Source organism: Mustela nivalis, assembly GCF_964662115.1.
Source record: "Mustela nivalis genome assembly, chromosome: 4".
Classification (NCBI taxonomy): Eukaryota; Metazoa; Chordata; class Mammalia; order Carnivora; family Mustelidae; genus Mustela; species Mustela nivalis.
Genome location: NC_139023.1, coordinates 5946982 through 5966170, shown reverse-complemented (window position 1 = coordinate 5966170; position 19189 = coordinate 5946982). Strand labels below are relative to the sequence as shown.

Genomic DNA, 19189 nt, shown 5'->3' with positions numbered 1-19189 from the left:
CCAGAATTTTAAAGGGACGAGAAACAGTTCATTATGAAAAAAACTGCATCACTCTAAGCTTCAAAGCAAAACATGAGGCATCATGTAAATTAAATATTTATAAAATGAATATAAATAATGAGAGGACTTTTCAAAATAGTCACTGTCGAAACAGGGCAGAAGATAGCTGGTCAATATGTGTGAACACAGGGTCGGTCTTACGAGGAATCATCATATGTGTAACTGATCTTAATCAGAATCTCCACACACGGCATTAATTCATAAGTAAAAATTTTAATGAAAGGCTTGTCTCCCCCCTGGACACAAGCAGTGGTTTTCTTGTTATTTCAAAATGAGAATATTTACTTCATTGAATTAGTTCCTCAAATCACGATAAAAGTGGTATGACATTTTTTTCTCATTTTATTTTATTTTTTAAAAATTCTTATGTATTTATTCACCAGAGAATAAGTGAGGCAGAGAGGGAGTGAGGGAGAAAGAGAGAGCACGAGCATATAAACGGGGGGCGACAGGCAGAGGGAGAAGCAGGCTCCCCGCTGAGCAGGGATCGCCACGTAGAGCTTGATCCCAGGACCCTGGGATCATGACCTGAGCTGAAGGCAGAGGCTGAACCCACTGAGCCACCCAGGTGTCCTATTTTTTTCTCATTTTAAAAGATTGCAGTTACAGTCTTATGATGGGTCTGTATAGGTTGCCTTTGGACTAGAGAAATCATCTTCTATTACTTTCCTAATATTTTAAAACTATAGGAGTCTCTGTTCATAGCACCTTGAGGAAATGGTGAACATGAATAAAATTATGGAGATCACTTTTAGTTTGCTAATTGAATAACACTTGAGCTCATCCAAAGTGGTTCCTAGAGACTGTGACAAGTAAGTAGTTCATTTATTTTTAATTGCTAATTTAATTTCAGCTTCTTTTATTTAGGAAGTTACTTCATAGGAGAACGTGTTAGGCAAGCAGAAATAATCAAGTATGGCGTCATCTTTTAAGATTCTTCGAGGCAGGGCTCGTGATACTCTTTAGAAGAAATGAGGGTGTTCTGTCATTTTAACTTTCAAAGGTAATATGTATTATATTCGTGATAGAAATACATATGCATCTTTTTATTTTCTTAATGAGCTAAATACATTGACAAAAAGAGCTGTGCGCCGTCGTGGAAGGAGCACACTGTATGGAAATCCAAGGTGTTGGTTCTAGGTCCTGCCCTGAAACCAGCCAGCTCCATAATCTCGAGACTTCTAAGATTGTGTAGCTTTCCTGATTCCTGGGGAACAGACTCCGCGATCTCTGCTGTACTTCTTGGCTCCAGATTTCTGTGATGAGCTCCGTAATCTTCAGGGTGTGCCTACAGCGTTCGCGGGCTCTAGGAGTAGTGCCGGGCGTGGGACTGTTATCACACGGAATGCATTCTCTGATCCGCCCCTAACTTGCAATGTAACCTCGGGCGGGTAACCTTTCTGAATTCCAGCTTATTCACTCTAAGTCGGGTTAATAATGCGGTAACAGACACTGTTGATGCCATGGCCCATTGCCCTCAGCCCACGGCCGCGGCGCGGGACAGCTCCCAGGCCCTGTCCGCTGCCCACGTCTGGGCCTGCCTCCATCTCCTTCACTGCCCCTGGGCTTTTTCTGAGGCGCAGGACCTTGCACAGCCCAGAAGTACAGGGAGTTCATGTCCCCCGGTGCAAACCTCTGCCAGTGAGAGACAGACGCTTCCCGACTCTCAGTAGGGCAGTGTGGGACACATTAACGAGTTCCTCAGTGTGTCTCCAACTAGTTGGAGCCCCTGTTCCCCGCAGTGGTAACCAGCTCATTAGTCAGCCCTGCGCTGGCTCGTCCGGCCTACCTGTCTCCCTTCTCCCACTCTCTGCTTTGTGCTTCCTGAGATCACCTCCCAAATAGTCTATTTGCACACAATTTCTAGTCTCAGGTCTTACTTTGGGAATCCCATTCCAGAACTGCTGTGATGATTAGTTGAGAGCATGTGTACAACACCTACGAGATGCTGTAGTAAGATCCTGACAGTAGTAATTACTATTATATCTGACAACTGAAACAGAATTTCATGGTTCTAGGCAATGCTTAGATTGCGTTTCTACGGTTAAGCCAACACTGACATCTTGCTAAAGCATGTCGACATGATTTTATGAGGTTATCTACAATGCATAGAAAATGTTATAAGTGGGGAACCTTTAGGTATGATTAAAAACTTGGTAGAGAGGGAGGGCCTGGCTGACTCAGTCAGTAGAGCATGTGACGCTTGATCTCAGGGCTCATATCACAGAATTATTTCTTTTTTTGTGGTGGAAACAATTAAGATGGAACTCTTAGCAACTTCCATGTTTAGTTTACTGTATTGCTGTATATAGTTACTGTGCCATGCATTAGCTCTCCAGGACCTATTTGTCTACTGGTTGCAAGTTTGTACCCTTAAACAACATGTCCCCAGGTCCCCCATCCCATGGTAACCACCATTCTGCTGTTTTTACAAGTTTGGCTTTTTTAGATTCCATGAGAAGTAACATCACACAGTATTTGTCTTTGTCTGTCGGACTTACCTCACTTAGCATAATGCCCTTAAGGTCCATCCATGGGTTGCATATGGCAGAATTTGCTTCTTTATTGTTGCTGAATAACATTCCACTAGATGTAGTTACAGATCGTCTTTATCCATTCCTCCACTGGTGGACACTTAGATTGCATCCACGTCTTGGCTCTTTTGAATAATGCTGTGATAAATATGGGAGTGCAGATACTTCTTTAAGATTCTATTTTCATTTCCTTTAGAGAAGAAAGAAGGGAAGGATACGCAGGAGTAAAATTTCTGGAACATATAGTAGTTCTGTTTTGTTTTATAAAGATTTTATTTATTTATTTGACACAGAGAGAGATCACAAGTAGGCAGAGCATCAGGCCGAGAAAGGCAGGGAAGCAGATGCATGGCTCAATCCAAGACCCTGAGATCATGACCTGAGCTGAAGGCAGAGGCTTAACCCACTGAGCCACCAGGCACCCAGTAGTTCTGTTTTTAAGGAACCATTTGTCTTTATGAAAGGACCTGGGGATGCTAATATATTAGTAATGGGAATATGAATTAGTTGATTCTTTCTGAAAAATAACTCTATGTATCAAAAATTTTAAAATATTCATACTCTTACACCCTGTAATTTCACTTCTAGGGACATCTCTTAAGGAAGTAATTAGAAATTTAGACACAGAGAGTCTTACTGTGTTTTTTTTTATAATAGCAGGAAGGAAGAATGAAAGGAAAGGAGGAAAGAAAGAAGAAAAGAAGAAAGGAAAGGAGAGATGAAGGAAAAAGAGAAAAGAAAAATAAAAAAGTAGAAAGAACCTAACACTCAATAACCAGGGAATGATTACAAAATATTGATGTACTCCCATGATGGACTACTTTGCTGCCTCAAAGATAATTTTATATTTCTATAACATGTCTTTCATGCATAAAAACTTCTGTAATTCAAGAAAAATCAAGTAAGTGCTCCCTATGGAAATAACAGGCAAATGATATAAGTAAAGGCAATTTACAGAGAAAGAAAATATTGGCTAATAAAAATATTTTAAACACTAATTGTCATATATAATAAAAAACTAAAAACTGTCATTCTTTAGTATGAAAATGGCAAATATTTTTAATAGTAATTGATATTTTTTATTTATCTTGTATTTTTAATAGTAATTGATACCCAATCATGATTTGTGGATGTGTTGAATCACTGTACTCTACACCGGAAACTAACATACTACTCTATATTAACTACACTAGAATTCACATAAAATCCTTAAAAAGAGTGATACCCAGTGATGTCAGGAGCATAGAGGGCCTTTTTTTTTTTTTTAAGATTTTTATTTATTTATTTGACAGGGAGAGAGATCACAAGTAGGCAGGCAGAGAGAGAGGAGGAAGCAGGCTCCCTGATGAACAGAGAGCCCAAAGTGGGGACTGGATCCCAGGACCCTGAGATCATGATCTGAGCTAAAGGTGAAGGCTTAACCCACTGAGCCACCCAGGCACCCTGTAAAGGACCTTTCTGTAAAACATCAGTATGTATCAAAAGTTTCAAAATGTGTAAAAAAAAAAAAAAACCCCACATAGCTTAATTAAGACTTCTTTAAAAATTTCTTTGTAGGAACTTGTTTGAACCCCTGGTAGCTAGATATTGAATGAAAGGTAAAAAAGAAGTATGGGCATATTGCAATCTGAAAAAAGTTCGTCTGAAAAGGCTACATGATGTATAATTCCACGTCTACGACATTCTGGGAAAGGTACAAAATCTGTAAACAGAACAAGGGGTCGCGGAAGGGCCGAATGGGTATAATACGGAACATATTGGAGAGCCCGCTCTGCCCGAGGCCGTAATGAATCATATATGTAATGACTACATGACATTATGCATTTGTCAAAATCCATAGAACTTTACACATAAAGAGTGAACCTTAATGAATGCAAATTTTAAAAAAATGATTTAGGAGGTTGGGGATCCCAGGGTGGAATACAGAGTATGACAATGGAACCTAACTGTATTACAAATACATGAAATATCCTCATTGAAAAAGTGGGAGGAGAAAGGTGCTGACCTGAATGGCTTTGGAAATGAATGGAGTCTGTAGATTAAAGTGAAAAGAAACTACGCAATGCAGAGCATGTAATAACACTGTGCCCCAATTGATACAGTAGTTTCTTCTGGGGTACATGTTAACAATTCTGAACCTGTCCTAGTGTACGCTAAGACTAAACAAGTAAGTAATGGAGTGGTGGATGATTTGAGCCAGGTTTCTCACTGCTGGAGTGGGAGGTGACAGACAAACAAGAAGTCTAGAATGTTCTGTGGACTAATGGATTTGAGTTGGAGACATCAGCATGAACTCATGTTTACCGTCATAGAGATACAAATCACTATATAAAGAAATATTTGTAGATATATGCCAAGCACAGGTCAGTATATACACATATTTCCTTACTCTGATAGCTAAGAGGGCCTCGAACCAACCGCACCCCAATTAGCAATGAGCACACCTAGTGCCAGATCTCAGTTTCTAAAAGCAGTTTCCAAAAAAAGGAACCAGAGCCTATTAGAGAAATGGCAGATTCTAGGACTGGAGAAGGGAATATACAAGGTAAGCTTGAAGTATTTTATAGTGCTGGAAAGTAAGAAAGTGCTAGAACAAACAAACAAAAACCAACAAAACTAAACATACCTAAAAACCAAAACCAGTGATGGGGTGTGTTAGAGGGACAGAATAGCTAACTGAGAGGTCCCAGTGTCTTCTCCTCACTGCCCGTGAAGCATACCGGGCTGTCAACATGACTCACTGTTGATACTGACCTCAGTCACCTGGCCGAGGTAGTGTTTGTCAAGTTTCCATACCGTATGATGTAATTAGAACGGCATTTACCTCTTTCATCTTCCTGCCACAGGCTCCTGCCTAACCTTAGTCTAAGCTTGAGGAAAGTATCAAACAAATTCCACCTGAAAGGTGCTTGACCAGTACTCCTCCAAACTGTTAAGGTCATCAAAAGCAAAGAAAGTTTGAGACACTGTCACAGCCCAGGGAAGCCTGAGAAGACGTGACAACCAAATATCCTGGAGTGGGAAAAAGACATTAGCTAATCTGAATTATCCACTGAAGGAAGTCTGAGTAAATTATGGATTTAAGCTAATAATAATAATGTATCAGTATAGGTCCATTAATTGTAACAAGTGTACCATACTCAGATAAGATGTTAATAATAGGGAAGACGAACTACGGGTTATATGAGGGATACCCTCTATAATTTTTCTATAAACATAAAAACATTTTTAATAGAATGCTTATTAAAAACAAAATGATAGCCAGTGAAAAAATAGCTTTGCAACTGGGAAAGAATTAAAAGGACCCGTGGCTTGTGGTAAACAAATGCATAATACGGATCCCTTTCAAGGAAGGATTTGCTTTCGTGCCACTGGGAGTGCAGTTAGCAAACCAGCAGCTTCTTCAGAGTCTGCGCCAACTGTAGAGAGGTGCCTTTTACAAGGTCACAGCTTCCAGAAGCAGCCCATCTAGTGACAGAGCAAGGTGGGCGTGAAGGCATGGCCGTCTCTGCCCAAAGAAGGACAACTCTGATGACTGGTATTTGCTCTAGAACTCCTCCCTGGGTTGGCTAACTCTTTAGTATTTGTTCTAGAACTCCCTGCTTTGTTGGGTCTGTATTATGGTTCAGATTCTCCCTGTGCCCAATCCTCCTTCATCCTACTTTTTTTTCACAAGTTTTATCTCTCATAAACATCTTGCATCCCAAACTCCATTTTAGTATCTGCTCGCAGCTCACTATCTGCCCATCGTGAGTCTCCTCATTTAACAGAAGAATTTTACTTAATATTAGAAATAATTTCCCTCTGAGCCTTGACTGGATCCCCAACTTCTGCTTAAATATTGAGACATACTTACTTAATGCCTTCTCTGTTACCACGTAAAGAAGTTTGTGGGCATGAACTTACAGGAGACATTTCATGCCTACATTCTGATACGAAGAGCGCCCTGATAGGACTCCTTGTTGCTCTTGCCTGTGCAGCAGCCCTTAACCCAGACTGTTTCCTCTTTCTTTTAGGGGCTAAATATGTCTGTGCTTTGGGATTTTGGTGGGATTCACGTGAACATGTACAGACTGACACAAGGGATGGGCACACAGTCTCAAACAGGCCAACCAGACTTTTTACATGGGCATTCGAGTTTCAAGCAGAGTGATGGAGAGTTGGAAAATGGAGCTAAAACCCTCCGTTGGTGATGCCAAAAGAGATGGTTCCTCTCCTCTGTGAGGCCTGACTGTTCACTCATTCTGGGTGAGCTATCTCAGGCCCTTGTAATGAATATTGGTTTTGCTCACTTTTGCTAGTGTTTCTTTTGCTTGAGCTAAAGACAAAAGCCACAAAAAATATGAACCATGGATATATTTTTACCTCACCATCGTTATACATTGTAACCCACAGAAGTAAAGCATCTTTGTGGTAACAGCTGGTTACTGCTGGTGACTTCACAGTGAACGGAGTCCACTGTACGAGAAGTGGAATGACTATGTTGAACACCCAAAACTCATGGAACACTGGGTGTCAACTCTGCTTACATAAAAAATAAAAACAAAAAAAATGCTATTTGTGCAACACTTCTGAAATGTGAAGGGAGTTATTGCAAAGCACTGAGCGCAGTTAGAGAGAGGTAGCCAGGGATGAGGATTTTTCTCAAGTCCCTACGATATCCACCAGTCCCACCTCCAGGAATTTATTCTAAGAAAGTATTTAAATAAGTAGTGAAAGGTGTATGTGGTAGGCTCTTGACCCCAGAGTTACTTGTAAAAATGAAATCTAGGGGCCCCTGGGTGGCTCAGTCCACTAAGCGTCTGCCCTTGGCTCAGCTCATGATCTCGTGATCCTGGGTTTGAGCCCCATTTCGGACTCCCTGCTCAGCCCGGAGTCTGCTGCTCCCTCTCTGCCCTTCCCCCCACTCATGCTCTCTCTCTCTCTCTCTCTCTCTCATGCACTCTCTCTCTCTCAGATAAATAAAATCTAGGGAAAAATATTCGAATACTCTTAAATATAAATAATAAACACACGAATGTTCACGTGTATATAATTTATCTAAACAAAAGTTAAAAAAAGTTTTTAATCCAGTCACAAATATAAACCCTGCTGTTGCAGAAGACCAGAGAAAGAGTTTATTACACATTTAAATTCAATCTCTTTCTGATTAGCTGGTTTCATCTGACTGGGAAGGATGTTGATAAGGATCAGAGAGAGAGAGAGAGATCAGATCCAGTCTGGGATTAACTCTAAAAAGAATAAACAGACTTGGCCTCTTTATTTCTGCTACCCCAATTCGATACATGCCCAACCACTCTTCTAGCTCACTTTATTATTATTATTATTAATATTAATATTAATACAACTTGCTCCCACTGAAACTAGAATATCAATTAGGCATGCACAGTAGCCACATCAAATCTTTGTAAGGGTGCTAGCTCTTCCATTTTTAGAAATTAATTTATTGGGTGAATGAATAAATAACTATGGAATGTCTGCCACATGCATAGCCTTGTAATAAAAATGAAAAATTACAACATACGGCTGTTACCGAAAAATTTTAAAAAATGTAACAATGATACAACAATTCAAAGTCATTCCAGGAGAGTATGCTGTCACACTGGAAGCAGGATGATAGCAGAAAGGCAGAGATTGAAGAGTGACATTGTTGTGGCTTCCTATCAGTCTCTGGCACTTCCTTAACATATCCCGCAGATATGGGATACCCAGAGATTTGACATATCCCATAAATATACTCTACTGGCAGCAGTTTTTTCATCTGTAAATGGAGAAAATAATAGTTATGCATAGTAGTCCATTTTCATTTTCAGGATGGTTGCTAGTGAGTCTTGATTCTTTTTTTTTTTTTTTTTTTTTTTAGTATTTTATTTATTTATTATGTTGGAGAGAAAAAGAGAGAGCTCAAGCTTAGCTCACTGAGCCACCCAGGTGTCTGGCTTACTGCCACTCACAGCCCTGTGTCGTCACCTCTGACACCGAATGGAGATAACTCCATCATCCGTAGAACATTGCGGAAATGATCAGTGTGAGTTTCGAAAGCCAGGTCATAAAAGATCTCATGATTTGCCCTTTTCTCTGTTTTGCATCATTTCATTTTGGGAAGGTCAGTTGCCATGTATGTCATAAGGACACCCAGTCAGCCCTGTGGTGACGTGTACGTGGTGAAGAACCGTGTCCTCTGACCTACAGCGGTGCCAGTTTGCCCACACCAGAGCGGGCCGCCTTGGAAGCAAATCCCTTACCCTGCGGAACCTTCAGAGGACGGCGGCCTCAGCACCGTGACTGCAGTGTCTTCAGGAGACCCTGAGCCTAGAATCACCCGGACAGGCTGCTTCGGATTTCCTGACCCACAGAAACCATGGGATAAGTCAGTACATTTGGGGATAATTTGTTATACAGTAATAGCTAACCAAGATGTGATATCATAATATATTAGCATCTTTTTGTCTTCTGCTCCAACACCAGACCGTTGAGAGGCTAGGGTTTGAGGGCAGCGTCGTTGGAAAAGAGGAGGGCCGCCGAGGGCCACAGATACATGTGCCCCGTTGTGCATCAGGGCGTATAAAAGCCCTTCTGCTGGGAATATTTGGTTTTCTCCGTGAGTTAGAAGCATGGAGTAGCTGCAAGAGGAAATAAATGTCAGGCAACGGAAAAAACAAAAAACGGGAGGAGATGGCATAAATGTATAGAGATCTGATCCGCAGGGCTCCCAACGTTCTCATCAGTTTCGTAGTGGAGGAGGAGAAGTGACGCAAATTGCCAGCAACTGGGGAAAACCCAAGGGGAAAGTTCATTGATGGCCAGAATATTTGGGGCATTGGCAGGGGTTACTGATGATGCCCTTGGTACTCATAGGCATGTAATTTCTTCTGTGTGAATCTCTAGTTAATAATTTATACTGTGAAATTGCCAATATTTGCCTTTTTTGACATGTAAATATGTCAATTTCATTTACTTCAAACTGTTTTAACTCTGTAAAGGGTAAATCCACAGGAAACAAGTCACTTAAGAAATTACATCTTAAGGGGCACTGGGCTGCTGGCTCTGTGGGTGAAGCTGGCAGCTCTTGATCTCAGGGTCGTAGGTTTGAGCCCCATGTTGGGTGTAGAGATTTTTCACGATAAAATCTTGAAAAAAAGAAAAAAAAATACATCTTGAGAAAAAAATTCTCAAGATTAAAGGGAATTTTTCTTGAATGCTCTCTATTTTCCAATTCCTGGAACACAAGGATCTGTCAAAATCCTTTAAAACAGTTGTGTGTGCCCATGATTAAAAAAGCAAAATACAGCAAGTGTATAAAAGGAAAAATGTCTCTATCTGCTTTAATTGTTTTCAGCGGCAAGTAGCAGAGCCCCTTAACAGTATGGCGAAGGACCCAGATTTCGTCTTTTTACTTTGCTCTCTAGTCCATGGGCTATAGCCTAAGGCTGAATTTCTTTCATAGCTGTAAAATGAAAACACTTGGACCTCATGCTTCCTTGTTTGTATCCAACAGGAAAGAGAAAAGCTGACCTTCAATGAATTTCTCATAAGAGTGAGAAAGCATAAACCTGAGAAGCTTCCAGCAAACTTCTTTCACTTCATTAGACATAATTGGGTCACCCATAACAGGTCACTGTCAGAAGAACGGAACCATGTATATACCAATCTCCTCCCTGGAGAAAAATTCAGTTTTCCAAATGCATTTGAATAAAATGGATATGGTTGAGTCACCCAGGGTTTATGACCTTGGCCACATCTGACCGTCATGCCCTTTCACAGAGTCAAGCACTAGGGCCAGTTTCCTGTGCATCCTTCTAAAGATATTTTATGCATGTTCATTTTTAGAAACCCTCTATTTCTAGTCTCTTTTTAGAGAAATGGTAGCATAGCATAGTATACACACTCTTACATTTTGCTTTTTTGTGTAGTACATTATTGGTAAATGTTTGATAAACGGTAAGAACTATATTTCGTAAGCCAGATGGTTTCTGTCCTAATTAGTCACTTTCCTTATTTGCCTTTTGTACTTCAGGAGCATTAAACTTTTTTTTTTTTTTTTTTTTTTTTTAAGTTCTAGACAATTTCTATTGGGCCAAGGGGGAAATAGGGGAGTTTTTGGCTAGACTGAGGCCTGAGTGTTAAATGGAATCAGTGGACCCTGGGTGTCAGTATGATAGTGGGGGCAGGAAGGAAGAGGATCCCAGGGGTCAGACAAAGTAATATAACAGGACAGCAACAGTGATAGCACATGTACGTTGAGTGCCTCCTGTGTTCATGTTGTGCTAAACATACACTCAGTGAGAATCAGATAAGGTCTGCTTGATTAGCTGTCTCTTCACATGTAAAGATTCACCTTCAAATGATAACGCGTGTGTTAGTGTTTCAATAATGGAAGTTATTCTTGCTAAGTAAAGGCATTAAGAATGTTGTCAGTGCGAAGGAGAGATGCAGCATGATGATGGAGGACGTGGATCATGGAGTCTAACGAACCTGAACTGGAATCCTGCCTCTGCTTCTCACTGCTGTCACCAGGATGACTGGACACTACAATATTCTTAATGTCTCTGTGCTTCACTATACTCATCAGTAAAACAGGGAGATATCAGAGAGCTATTGTGATGATTAAATAAGATATGCATGCAGAACACCTTGCATGGTGCCTGATGGGGTAAGCATTCAGTACCTCTAAACAGAAGTTTAATGGTATGAGATGACTTCTAGAGAAAGAGACCTGCTCTTAGGGTTTTTGAAATAAAAGCAACTAGACTGGTACAGTCACTTTAAGAATAAATTTTATTGATATATAATTGATATACAATAATACATATTCTAAGTATACAGGACAAGGAGCTTTGACCAATTAATTTACCCCTATAATCACTATCCCAATCATAGGACATTTTCATTGCTCCAGAAATTCCTCTTGTGCCCTTTTCAAGTCAATCCTCCCTGAGAACCCAGGTCACCAGTATTTTGTTTTCTATAACAATAGTTATGTTTTTAGAATTTCATATAAATGGAATCATATTGTACATATCTTTTCTGTATGGTTTCTTTCACTTTTTTATGTTTATCCACATTTTGCATGTATCTGTAGTATATTTTACTATTGAGTAGCGTCCAATTATATGGGAATCTCACAATTTATCAACTAACTAGTTGGGACCCTTGGATTATTTCCATTTTTTTGCTATTATAAATAAAGCTGCTATCGGGCGCCTGGGTGGCTCAGTGGGTTAAGCCGCTGCCTTCGGCTCAGGTCATGATCTCAGGGTCCTGGGATCGAGGTCCGCATCGGGCTCTCTGCTCAGCAGGGAGCCTGCTTCCCTCTCTCTCTCTGCCTGCCTCTCCATCTACTTGTGATTTCTCTCTGTCAAATAAATAAATAAAATCTTTAATAAATAAATAAATAAATAAAGCTGCTATAAACATTCTTTCTGTGGACACGTTGCCATTTCTCTTGTGTAAATACCTCTGATTGGAACTGTTGGGTTATATGGTAGATAGATATTTAGCTTTATAAGAAGGCGCTAAGTTGTTTCTAAAGAGGTTGTATATCTTCTATTCTAACAATGCGTTGGAGTTCCAGGTACAACACATCCACCCTAACATTTAGTATTGCCAGTTTTTCTGTTTATCAGCAATATAGTAGGTGCTATATAATTGTGGTCTAATTTGCATTTCCCTAAAGACAATGATGAGTGTCATTTCATGCACATTTGGCCAAACACGTATCTTCTTTTATGATGTGTGTATTCACATATTTTTGCCCATTAAGAAAACTTCTTTGCAAGAATTGCAGATATTTTTTTCCAGTCTGTGGCTTGCGTATTTTTTTTTAAGATTTTATGTATTTATTTATTTGACAGAGATCACAAGTAGGCAGAGAGGCAGGCAGAGAGAGAGAGAAGCAGCCCCCCTCCCCCCCCGCCCAGCAGAGAGTCCAATGCAGGGCTCGAACCCAGGACTCTGGGATCATGACATGAGCTGAAGGCAGAGGATTTAACCCACTGAGCCACCCAGGCACCCGTGGCTTGCATTTTCTTAATGGTGTCTTTGGAGGAGCAAAAGTTTGAATTTGGGTGATGTTCAATTGGTTAATACTTTCTATGTCCTAAGAAATCTTTGCCTAATCCAAAGTTATTAAGATTTTCCTATGATTTCCTCTAGAAGTGTTACTGCTGTCCCCCCCCCCCCCAACTTAAGTAATTGCTATGCCCAACATAGGACTCAAACTCACAACCCCAAGATTAAGAGTTGCCTGCTCCACCGACTGAGCCAGCCAGGCACTTTTAAGTGTTAGTTTTAGTGTTAATATTTAGGTTTATAATCCATTTGGATTCAAGATTTGTGTTTAAGTAAAATGAGGGTTGAGGTTCTTTGTATCTATATGGACATCTAATGGTTCTGGTGTGATTTCTTGAAAAGACTATTCTTTTCTATGGAATTATCTTGTCATCTTCATCAAAAACCAATTGACTATACATGTGTGGATCTATATTTGGATTCTCTGTGCTCCTTCAAAGAACTATGTGACTACATTGGCCAATTCAACAATGTCTTGATAACTGTAGCTTTTTAGTAAGCCTTGAAATAAAGTAGTTTAAGTTTTCCAACTTTGTTCTTTTCAAAATTATTTTAGCTATGGTTGGTCTTTTGTGTTTCTGTATAAATTTTAGAATCAGGTTGTCAGTTTCTATTACAAAAGCTCCCTGGATTTCAGCTGAAATTACACTGAAGGTGTAGATTAATTTGGGGAGAATTACATCTTAAAATATTGAGTCATCTAATTCATGAACATGGTATATCTCTCAATTCTGGTTTCCTTCAATTTCTTGCAGCAGTGTTATGTAAGAGTACGAAGCTTGTGCATATTTTGATAAATGTATCTGTTTTATGATTTGGATCCTGTTTTACAATAACTTTATATTTATTTATCATAATGACCCTATCTTTGAAGTAAATATGAGCTTCGTTTTATAAGAAAATGGAGCTCAATGAGATCAAAAGACTGGCTCAATATCATATGATTGTCTAATCTAGAAATATTGTCTTACAGATAGGCTTTCTCATGTTCAAAATGACAAGCACAAGGTTATTATCTCAGCATTGTTTGTAATGGTAAAAGATTAGAAACAACCCTGAATTTATCAATAGGACTGTTTAAATAGATGATGATACATCCTTGAAAGTACTAGGCAACAGTATAAAAGAATGAGGAAGATAACTAGTCACTCGTGTAAAAGGATGTACAAAGTATAGTGTTAAACAAAACAAGGCGCATGATGATACACGTGGTTTTTCTTTTATGTGAAACATGGGATAGGGTAGGAAATTAAAATATATACATTTGCTTGAAGCTGCTTTAGAAAACCAAGGAAAGATATACCAGACACTAGTAAATTAAATTTATCTTTCAGGGAAAGGGACAGGGATTGGACAGATGGGAAATAGAGTGGAGACTTCATTCTATACAATTTTATACTTTTTAAAAAACCATATAAATATATTACTGATTTCCTCCCAGTATCCATTTTTCATTTCTTCCTGTTCTAGGGTCATCTACCCAAGTTTTAGTGTTGGGCATGGCATTTGGTGCCATTTAAGAGATTACAAAAAAAAAAAAGAAAAGAAAAGAAAAAAGAGGGAGTACATATCCTAGTTTCTCCTATAGCTGAGTACATTTATGTGAGTTTTTGCAATGGATTGTGAGCAGAGGTGATGTGTCCTACGTCCAGGTCACTTCCTTAAAAGGAAATTGTTTCCTTCCCATTTCCTCTTCCTCTTTTCCATGGGCAAGACTATGGATGTGGTGTTATAAGTCAGCTTTAATCAGAGTAGATGATGTAATACCCAGAAATTGATGGAGCGCCAAGGTAGCAGCATGGAATGTGGACTCCTGGGTGAGCTCAAGAAGCATAGCTGCCCGGCCTCTGGTCTGCTCACCACCTCCTGGACTTTTCATGAGAGAAATAAACACCTTTCTCAGTCACTGAGTTTTGGGGGTGTTTCTGTTATAGAAATAGCCTGTACCCAAACCAGTGTATATAGCTTATGATATTGGGCAGCGCAGAAGCATGAACCCAATTGTTCTGATTCCCAAGCTCACGTTTTTCACTATGGTAAGGAGGCAGTCTTGCAGTGGATGATTCTTTTGTCCTCCTTAAAGAGTATAATGATGAGGCATGAAGCATAACCTGCTACAATTTATCATACCAACCAACCACTATCCACTTCTGTTAATGGGGTGGACTAAATGAAACAGGAAGAAACTTGCAACATAGTGTCCGTGACTTTTGAAGTCAGGTTGGAAAGGGAGAGTGGGAAAACAAATTGAACTGGGAAAAGTTAACAGAAGGAAATTAACACAATCCAACAGATACTGGCAGATGAAGTTGCAAGGAACTTATGATTGAAGTGATTAAAGGATTTAATAATTTAATAAAGTGATTTACCTCATCCAAAAGGAGTAAGTTTACATGATGAGAGATGCAGGTGCAGAGTAACCCCATGCAACAGAATTATTCAGCTGGTGGAAACATAATGGGAGAACAGTAGCTAGCCAATAGGTTGAGACTGAAGACGAGGACATAGAAGGGATACTCTGCTGTCAGAATATGCAGGTGTCTGTGTGTGTCTCTCTCTCCAGTGGCAGTATCCAGTAGTCAGAGGGTCTTCTAATTTTTCTAGTCTCACAAAGAGAAGTAACTGGCATCACAATGACTGGCTACAGGGAGAAAGGAATTCCTGATAAGTAGAGGGGCCAGAATCAGGGGACTGACCCCACTCCAGGGCTGGCTGCCAAAGGGAGTGGCCGGAGGCCAAGTCCTCATATCCCAGGGACCACCTCATTCCACAGGGTGTTTCTTAACAAGATCAGATTTTCAAAGAGCATGTATTAAAGAGTAGCACAAGGACTGACACTTTCTTGTAGGCTTAGATAATTTTTGCTTTTAAAAGAATTTTTGCTTTTAAATTTTTGTGTGTTTATTTGACAGAGGGATAGCACAAGCAGGGGAAGGAGCACAGGCAGAGGGGAAAGCAAGCTCCCCACTAAGCAAGGAGCAGGATGGGGGGAAAAGGGGCTCAATCCTGGGAGGCTGGGATCAGGACCTGAGCAGGAGGCAGATGCTTAACCCACTGAGCCACCCAGGCACACCGAAAGCCAGGATTTTCCAATCTAGGCAGTCTGGTTGTAGAATGATAAACAGCTTCATAATGAGAAATGATATTCTGAACTAGCCTTCCTTGGCCAACAGGAATTAAACTGTATTTTCATTGAATATATTTCTGCCTACCTGCCAAAACAAACAAAAAAACGAGGAGGAGGGAATTTAAGGCATCGCTTCTTGTCAGTGAAAAACTTCAGGCCCACGTGGGGTAAATTTTGATGCTTTTGTCCTAAAAGGGTTACCTCCAACAGATGAGATGTTGGAGTAAGTCACCTTAGGCTTTTGTGATTGACCTACCCACAAAGGCAGGGAGTTCACATTCTTCTAACCTAATCCGAGGTTTTCAACATAAACATTTATAAACCAGAGACGTAAATAAAAACAAAAAAAATTAAGTCCCGCCATCGGGTCTGGTCAGTATAACACAGAATGGAGAGCTGATTGCAATCGCCCTTCCATTCCGCTGGCCACGTGAGGAACTTCCCGGCTCGCCTGAGACCTCCTGTCCCCGGGCGGACGCAGTCTCGTCCCCTCCGAGGGAGAAGGAACAAAATGGCCCTATACGGGGAGCCGCAGACCGCAGCGTCCCTGCCTTCCCCTTCCCTCTGCCCATCACGCGTCCACGGGGCAATCTTAATTGGACACGGAGCCTGCGGAGTCGCGACACCCAGGCTGGGCCTCGTCCTCACGAGGTCCGAGTCCGGGTGGGGCGCGGACACTGGCGGACACCCACGAGGTTCGCGCGCGCAAGCCCGAGCCCGCCCACCACGCCAGTCCCGGTTCAGAGACCCTCGTCCTTCTCCATGGCAGTCTCATCCCTGCGCGGGGGATCCGGCCTTGACCCCTCCCCGCCTCCCGGGCGACCTAGGCCCCGCTTCGCACCAGCCGGGTCGTGCGCGGAGCCCACTCGGCCTCCGAGGCTGCGCGTTCGGGTTCGGCGCCCCCGGGGACAGAGGCAGGCTCAGGCCCGGGGAACTGGCCGCTCGGCTCAGGTCAGACTCCCAGGCGCCGGCATCCCGAGGGGCGCCCGTCTGTCCCGCGATTCACCAGGCCCAGGTTTTCCCTGGGGGCGTCCTCGCGGGGCCGATCGCGGCGCTTCACCGCCTCGGCACACTGTCCCGCGCTCCGTCCCGCGGCTTCCGCACGCCGGGCCCCGGGCTGTCCTCAGTCACCTCGTCCCCGTGGGCCGCCGCCCCCGCTCCACGACGGGCCGCGGGCACCCGCAGCACCTCCCGGCCCCGCTCGCCGCCCAGCACGCGCCAGGCCCTGCCCTGCGCTCGCCACACAGGCAGCCGCGAGCCCCAACCTCTCGGCGAGGGCCCTTCCCCCCGCGGGGGGCTCTTCGGCCCCACGCGCGCCCGCAGCCGCCCCGCGCCGTCGCCGCGCCCCCAGCCGCAGTCCGGGCCGCGCGCCTCGGCGTCGGCGGGTCCGTGTCCCGCGGTCAGGCCGGCCGAGCCCCCACGTGCGACCCTCGAGCTCTCGCTGCAGCGCAGGCCGCGGCCCCGCGCTCCCGGCGGCCGACAGCGGCGCGGGGCGGCCTTTCCTCGCTCTCGGGCCGGCCGCGATCGGCCTCTGCCTCGCGACCCCCCGCCCGCCGGCACGTCTCGGCGACAGCTGGCAGCCGCCCGCCCGGCGGCCTCGCCCCGCGAGAGAACAGTGGAGGCCGCGCTTGCCCCCTGGGGGTGCCCAGCCCCGCCTCCGTCGCCCTCACCCCGGGGGCCGCCGCCTTCCAAACCGGCTCCTCCGGGGAAGCCCGGGGCCAGCTTTACGCGAGGTGATGTCCCCGCGGCCCCGCCGCGCCCCGCGGCCCCTTCCCCTCTCGCAGCCTCTCCGGCCGTCCGCGGCGGGAAGCGCGAGGCGGGACCCGGGGCTGGGACCTCCGCGCCCGGGATTGCACTCGGACTCCGGCACGTGGTGGCCCGGGGGGTGGCGGCCGGAGTCCGGGCTGGGGGAGGGTCGGCGGCAGCGCGGACGGCGGTCCGGGGGCCCCCGGCTTTGGCGAGGGGCGAGTCCAGCGGCCGGAGCCGGCGGACCCCAGCGGCGGGCGCGCGCGTCGCCCTCCGTCCCTCAGCCCGGCGCGCGGACTCGCACCCCCGCCGCGGGAGCAGATGGTCCCTTCCGGGCGGGTGGCCATGTTGCTCCCATAAAGCGGGCGGGGCGGCGGCGGGGGGAGCAGAGCGGCCGCGGCGAGCGGGAGCCGGAGCAGCCAGAGCGCAGCCGCGAGCGAGGCGCGGGGGAGGGCGCGGCCGGAGCCCGAGCAGCAGCAGCCGGCGTCGGCGGGGAGCACCGCGCGCAGCCGGAGCCGCAGCCGCCGCCGCGATGGCCGTGGCCGTGGGGAGACCGTCTGTGAGTGCTGGGGCCGCGCTCCCCGTGCCCGCCGCTCCTCCGGCGCCGGGTGGTCCCCGCGTTCGGGCGGGCGCGGGCGGGGAGTGGGGGGCCGGGGCGGGGGCTCCGGGCGGCGGCGGCGGCTGTGGGCGTGTGCGCGGGACCGCGCGCGGGTCGGGAGCGGAGCGGGGCGGAGGGCAGGGGCCCGGCGGTGTCTCCTCCGCGGTGCCACCGCGTGCCGCCCGGCGCGCCCGGGTCCGGAGCCGAGCGGGAGGAAGGACCCCTTCCCCGCCTCCCTTCGGAGGGTTCCCCGGAGCCGCGCTGCTCCTGCCTCCCGCTCCGCGCGCACCTTTTCTCTCGTGACCGGCGAGACGCGCGCCGAGACGCGGTTTCCTCCGGGCTCCCGCGCCGAGGGGCCGCGGGTCCCGGGAGCAGCTCGCCCGGGCGCGCTGTCACGCGGCGCTGGAAGCGGCTCCGAGAGAAAAGGGTGGGATTTCCGCGGCGGCTTCCCCGGTGCGCGGTGAGGCCTCGGGCCCCCCAGGCACGCACCCGGCCGCGCCGGCCCTGCCCAGGATGTGGACAAAAGCCCCGGGCGCGCACACAAAGTTTGCACAAGGCGCCCTTGTCGGCGGGGTGGGAGCCCGGGGGCGGCGGAGCGAGGAGGCGGGAGCGCGGGGCGCCGGCAGGGCGGGCGCGTGGGGCGCCGGTGCCCCGAGGCTCGCGGCGCCGGAGGGACCGAGGGGACGCTCCCGCCGCCAGTCCCCGCGGCTGGGCTGCGCAACTCCGTGGCGACTCGGAGCCGGGCTTGGCGGGTGCGGGCTCAGCCCCGGCTCCGCGTCCGGTCCCCGAGGCAGGGAGGGGGAAGGGGCGGCGGCGGCCGGTCCTTTTCGTGGAGAGGAGCCGAGCGGGGTGGGGACGGCGGAGTCCCCTCTCTTCACCCATTTCTTTGTCGTGTTCAAAGTCCACTTTCTCCCGCTGGTGTCGGGAGCGCCTCAAGCGAGGTGTTTCCCGCCCTCGCGTCCCCCGTTCCGCTTCTCGTCCCTTGCCACAAGTGTGTGGCCGCAGGTGGTGGCTTGAGGGGCCTCGTGGTGACGCGCGGAAGTCGCGCGGGGA

General features: G+C 45.9%; 1 protein-coding gene across 5 annotated transcripts in view; it reads left to right on the top strand.

The window, feature by feature from the left end:
* The first annotated feature begins 14996 nt into the window (after positions 1-14996).
* SEPTIN11 (septin 11) overlaps positions 14997-19189 on the top strand; it is a 94759-nt gene continuing 90566 nt past the window's right edge. For all 5 annotated transcript variants that reach the window (XM_082726994.1, XM_082726993.1, XM_082726990.1 and 2 more), the window contains exon 1: positions 14997-18097. In XM_082726994.1, the coding sequence (XP_082583120.1) occupies positions 16304-18097 (1794 nt within the window). In that variant the 5' untranslated portion in view covers positions 14997-16303. The remainder of the gene's footprint in view (positions 18098-19189) is intronic.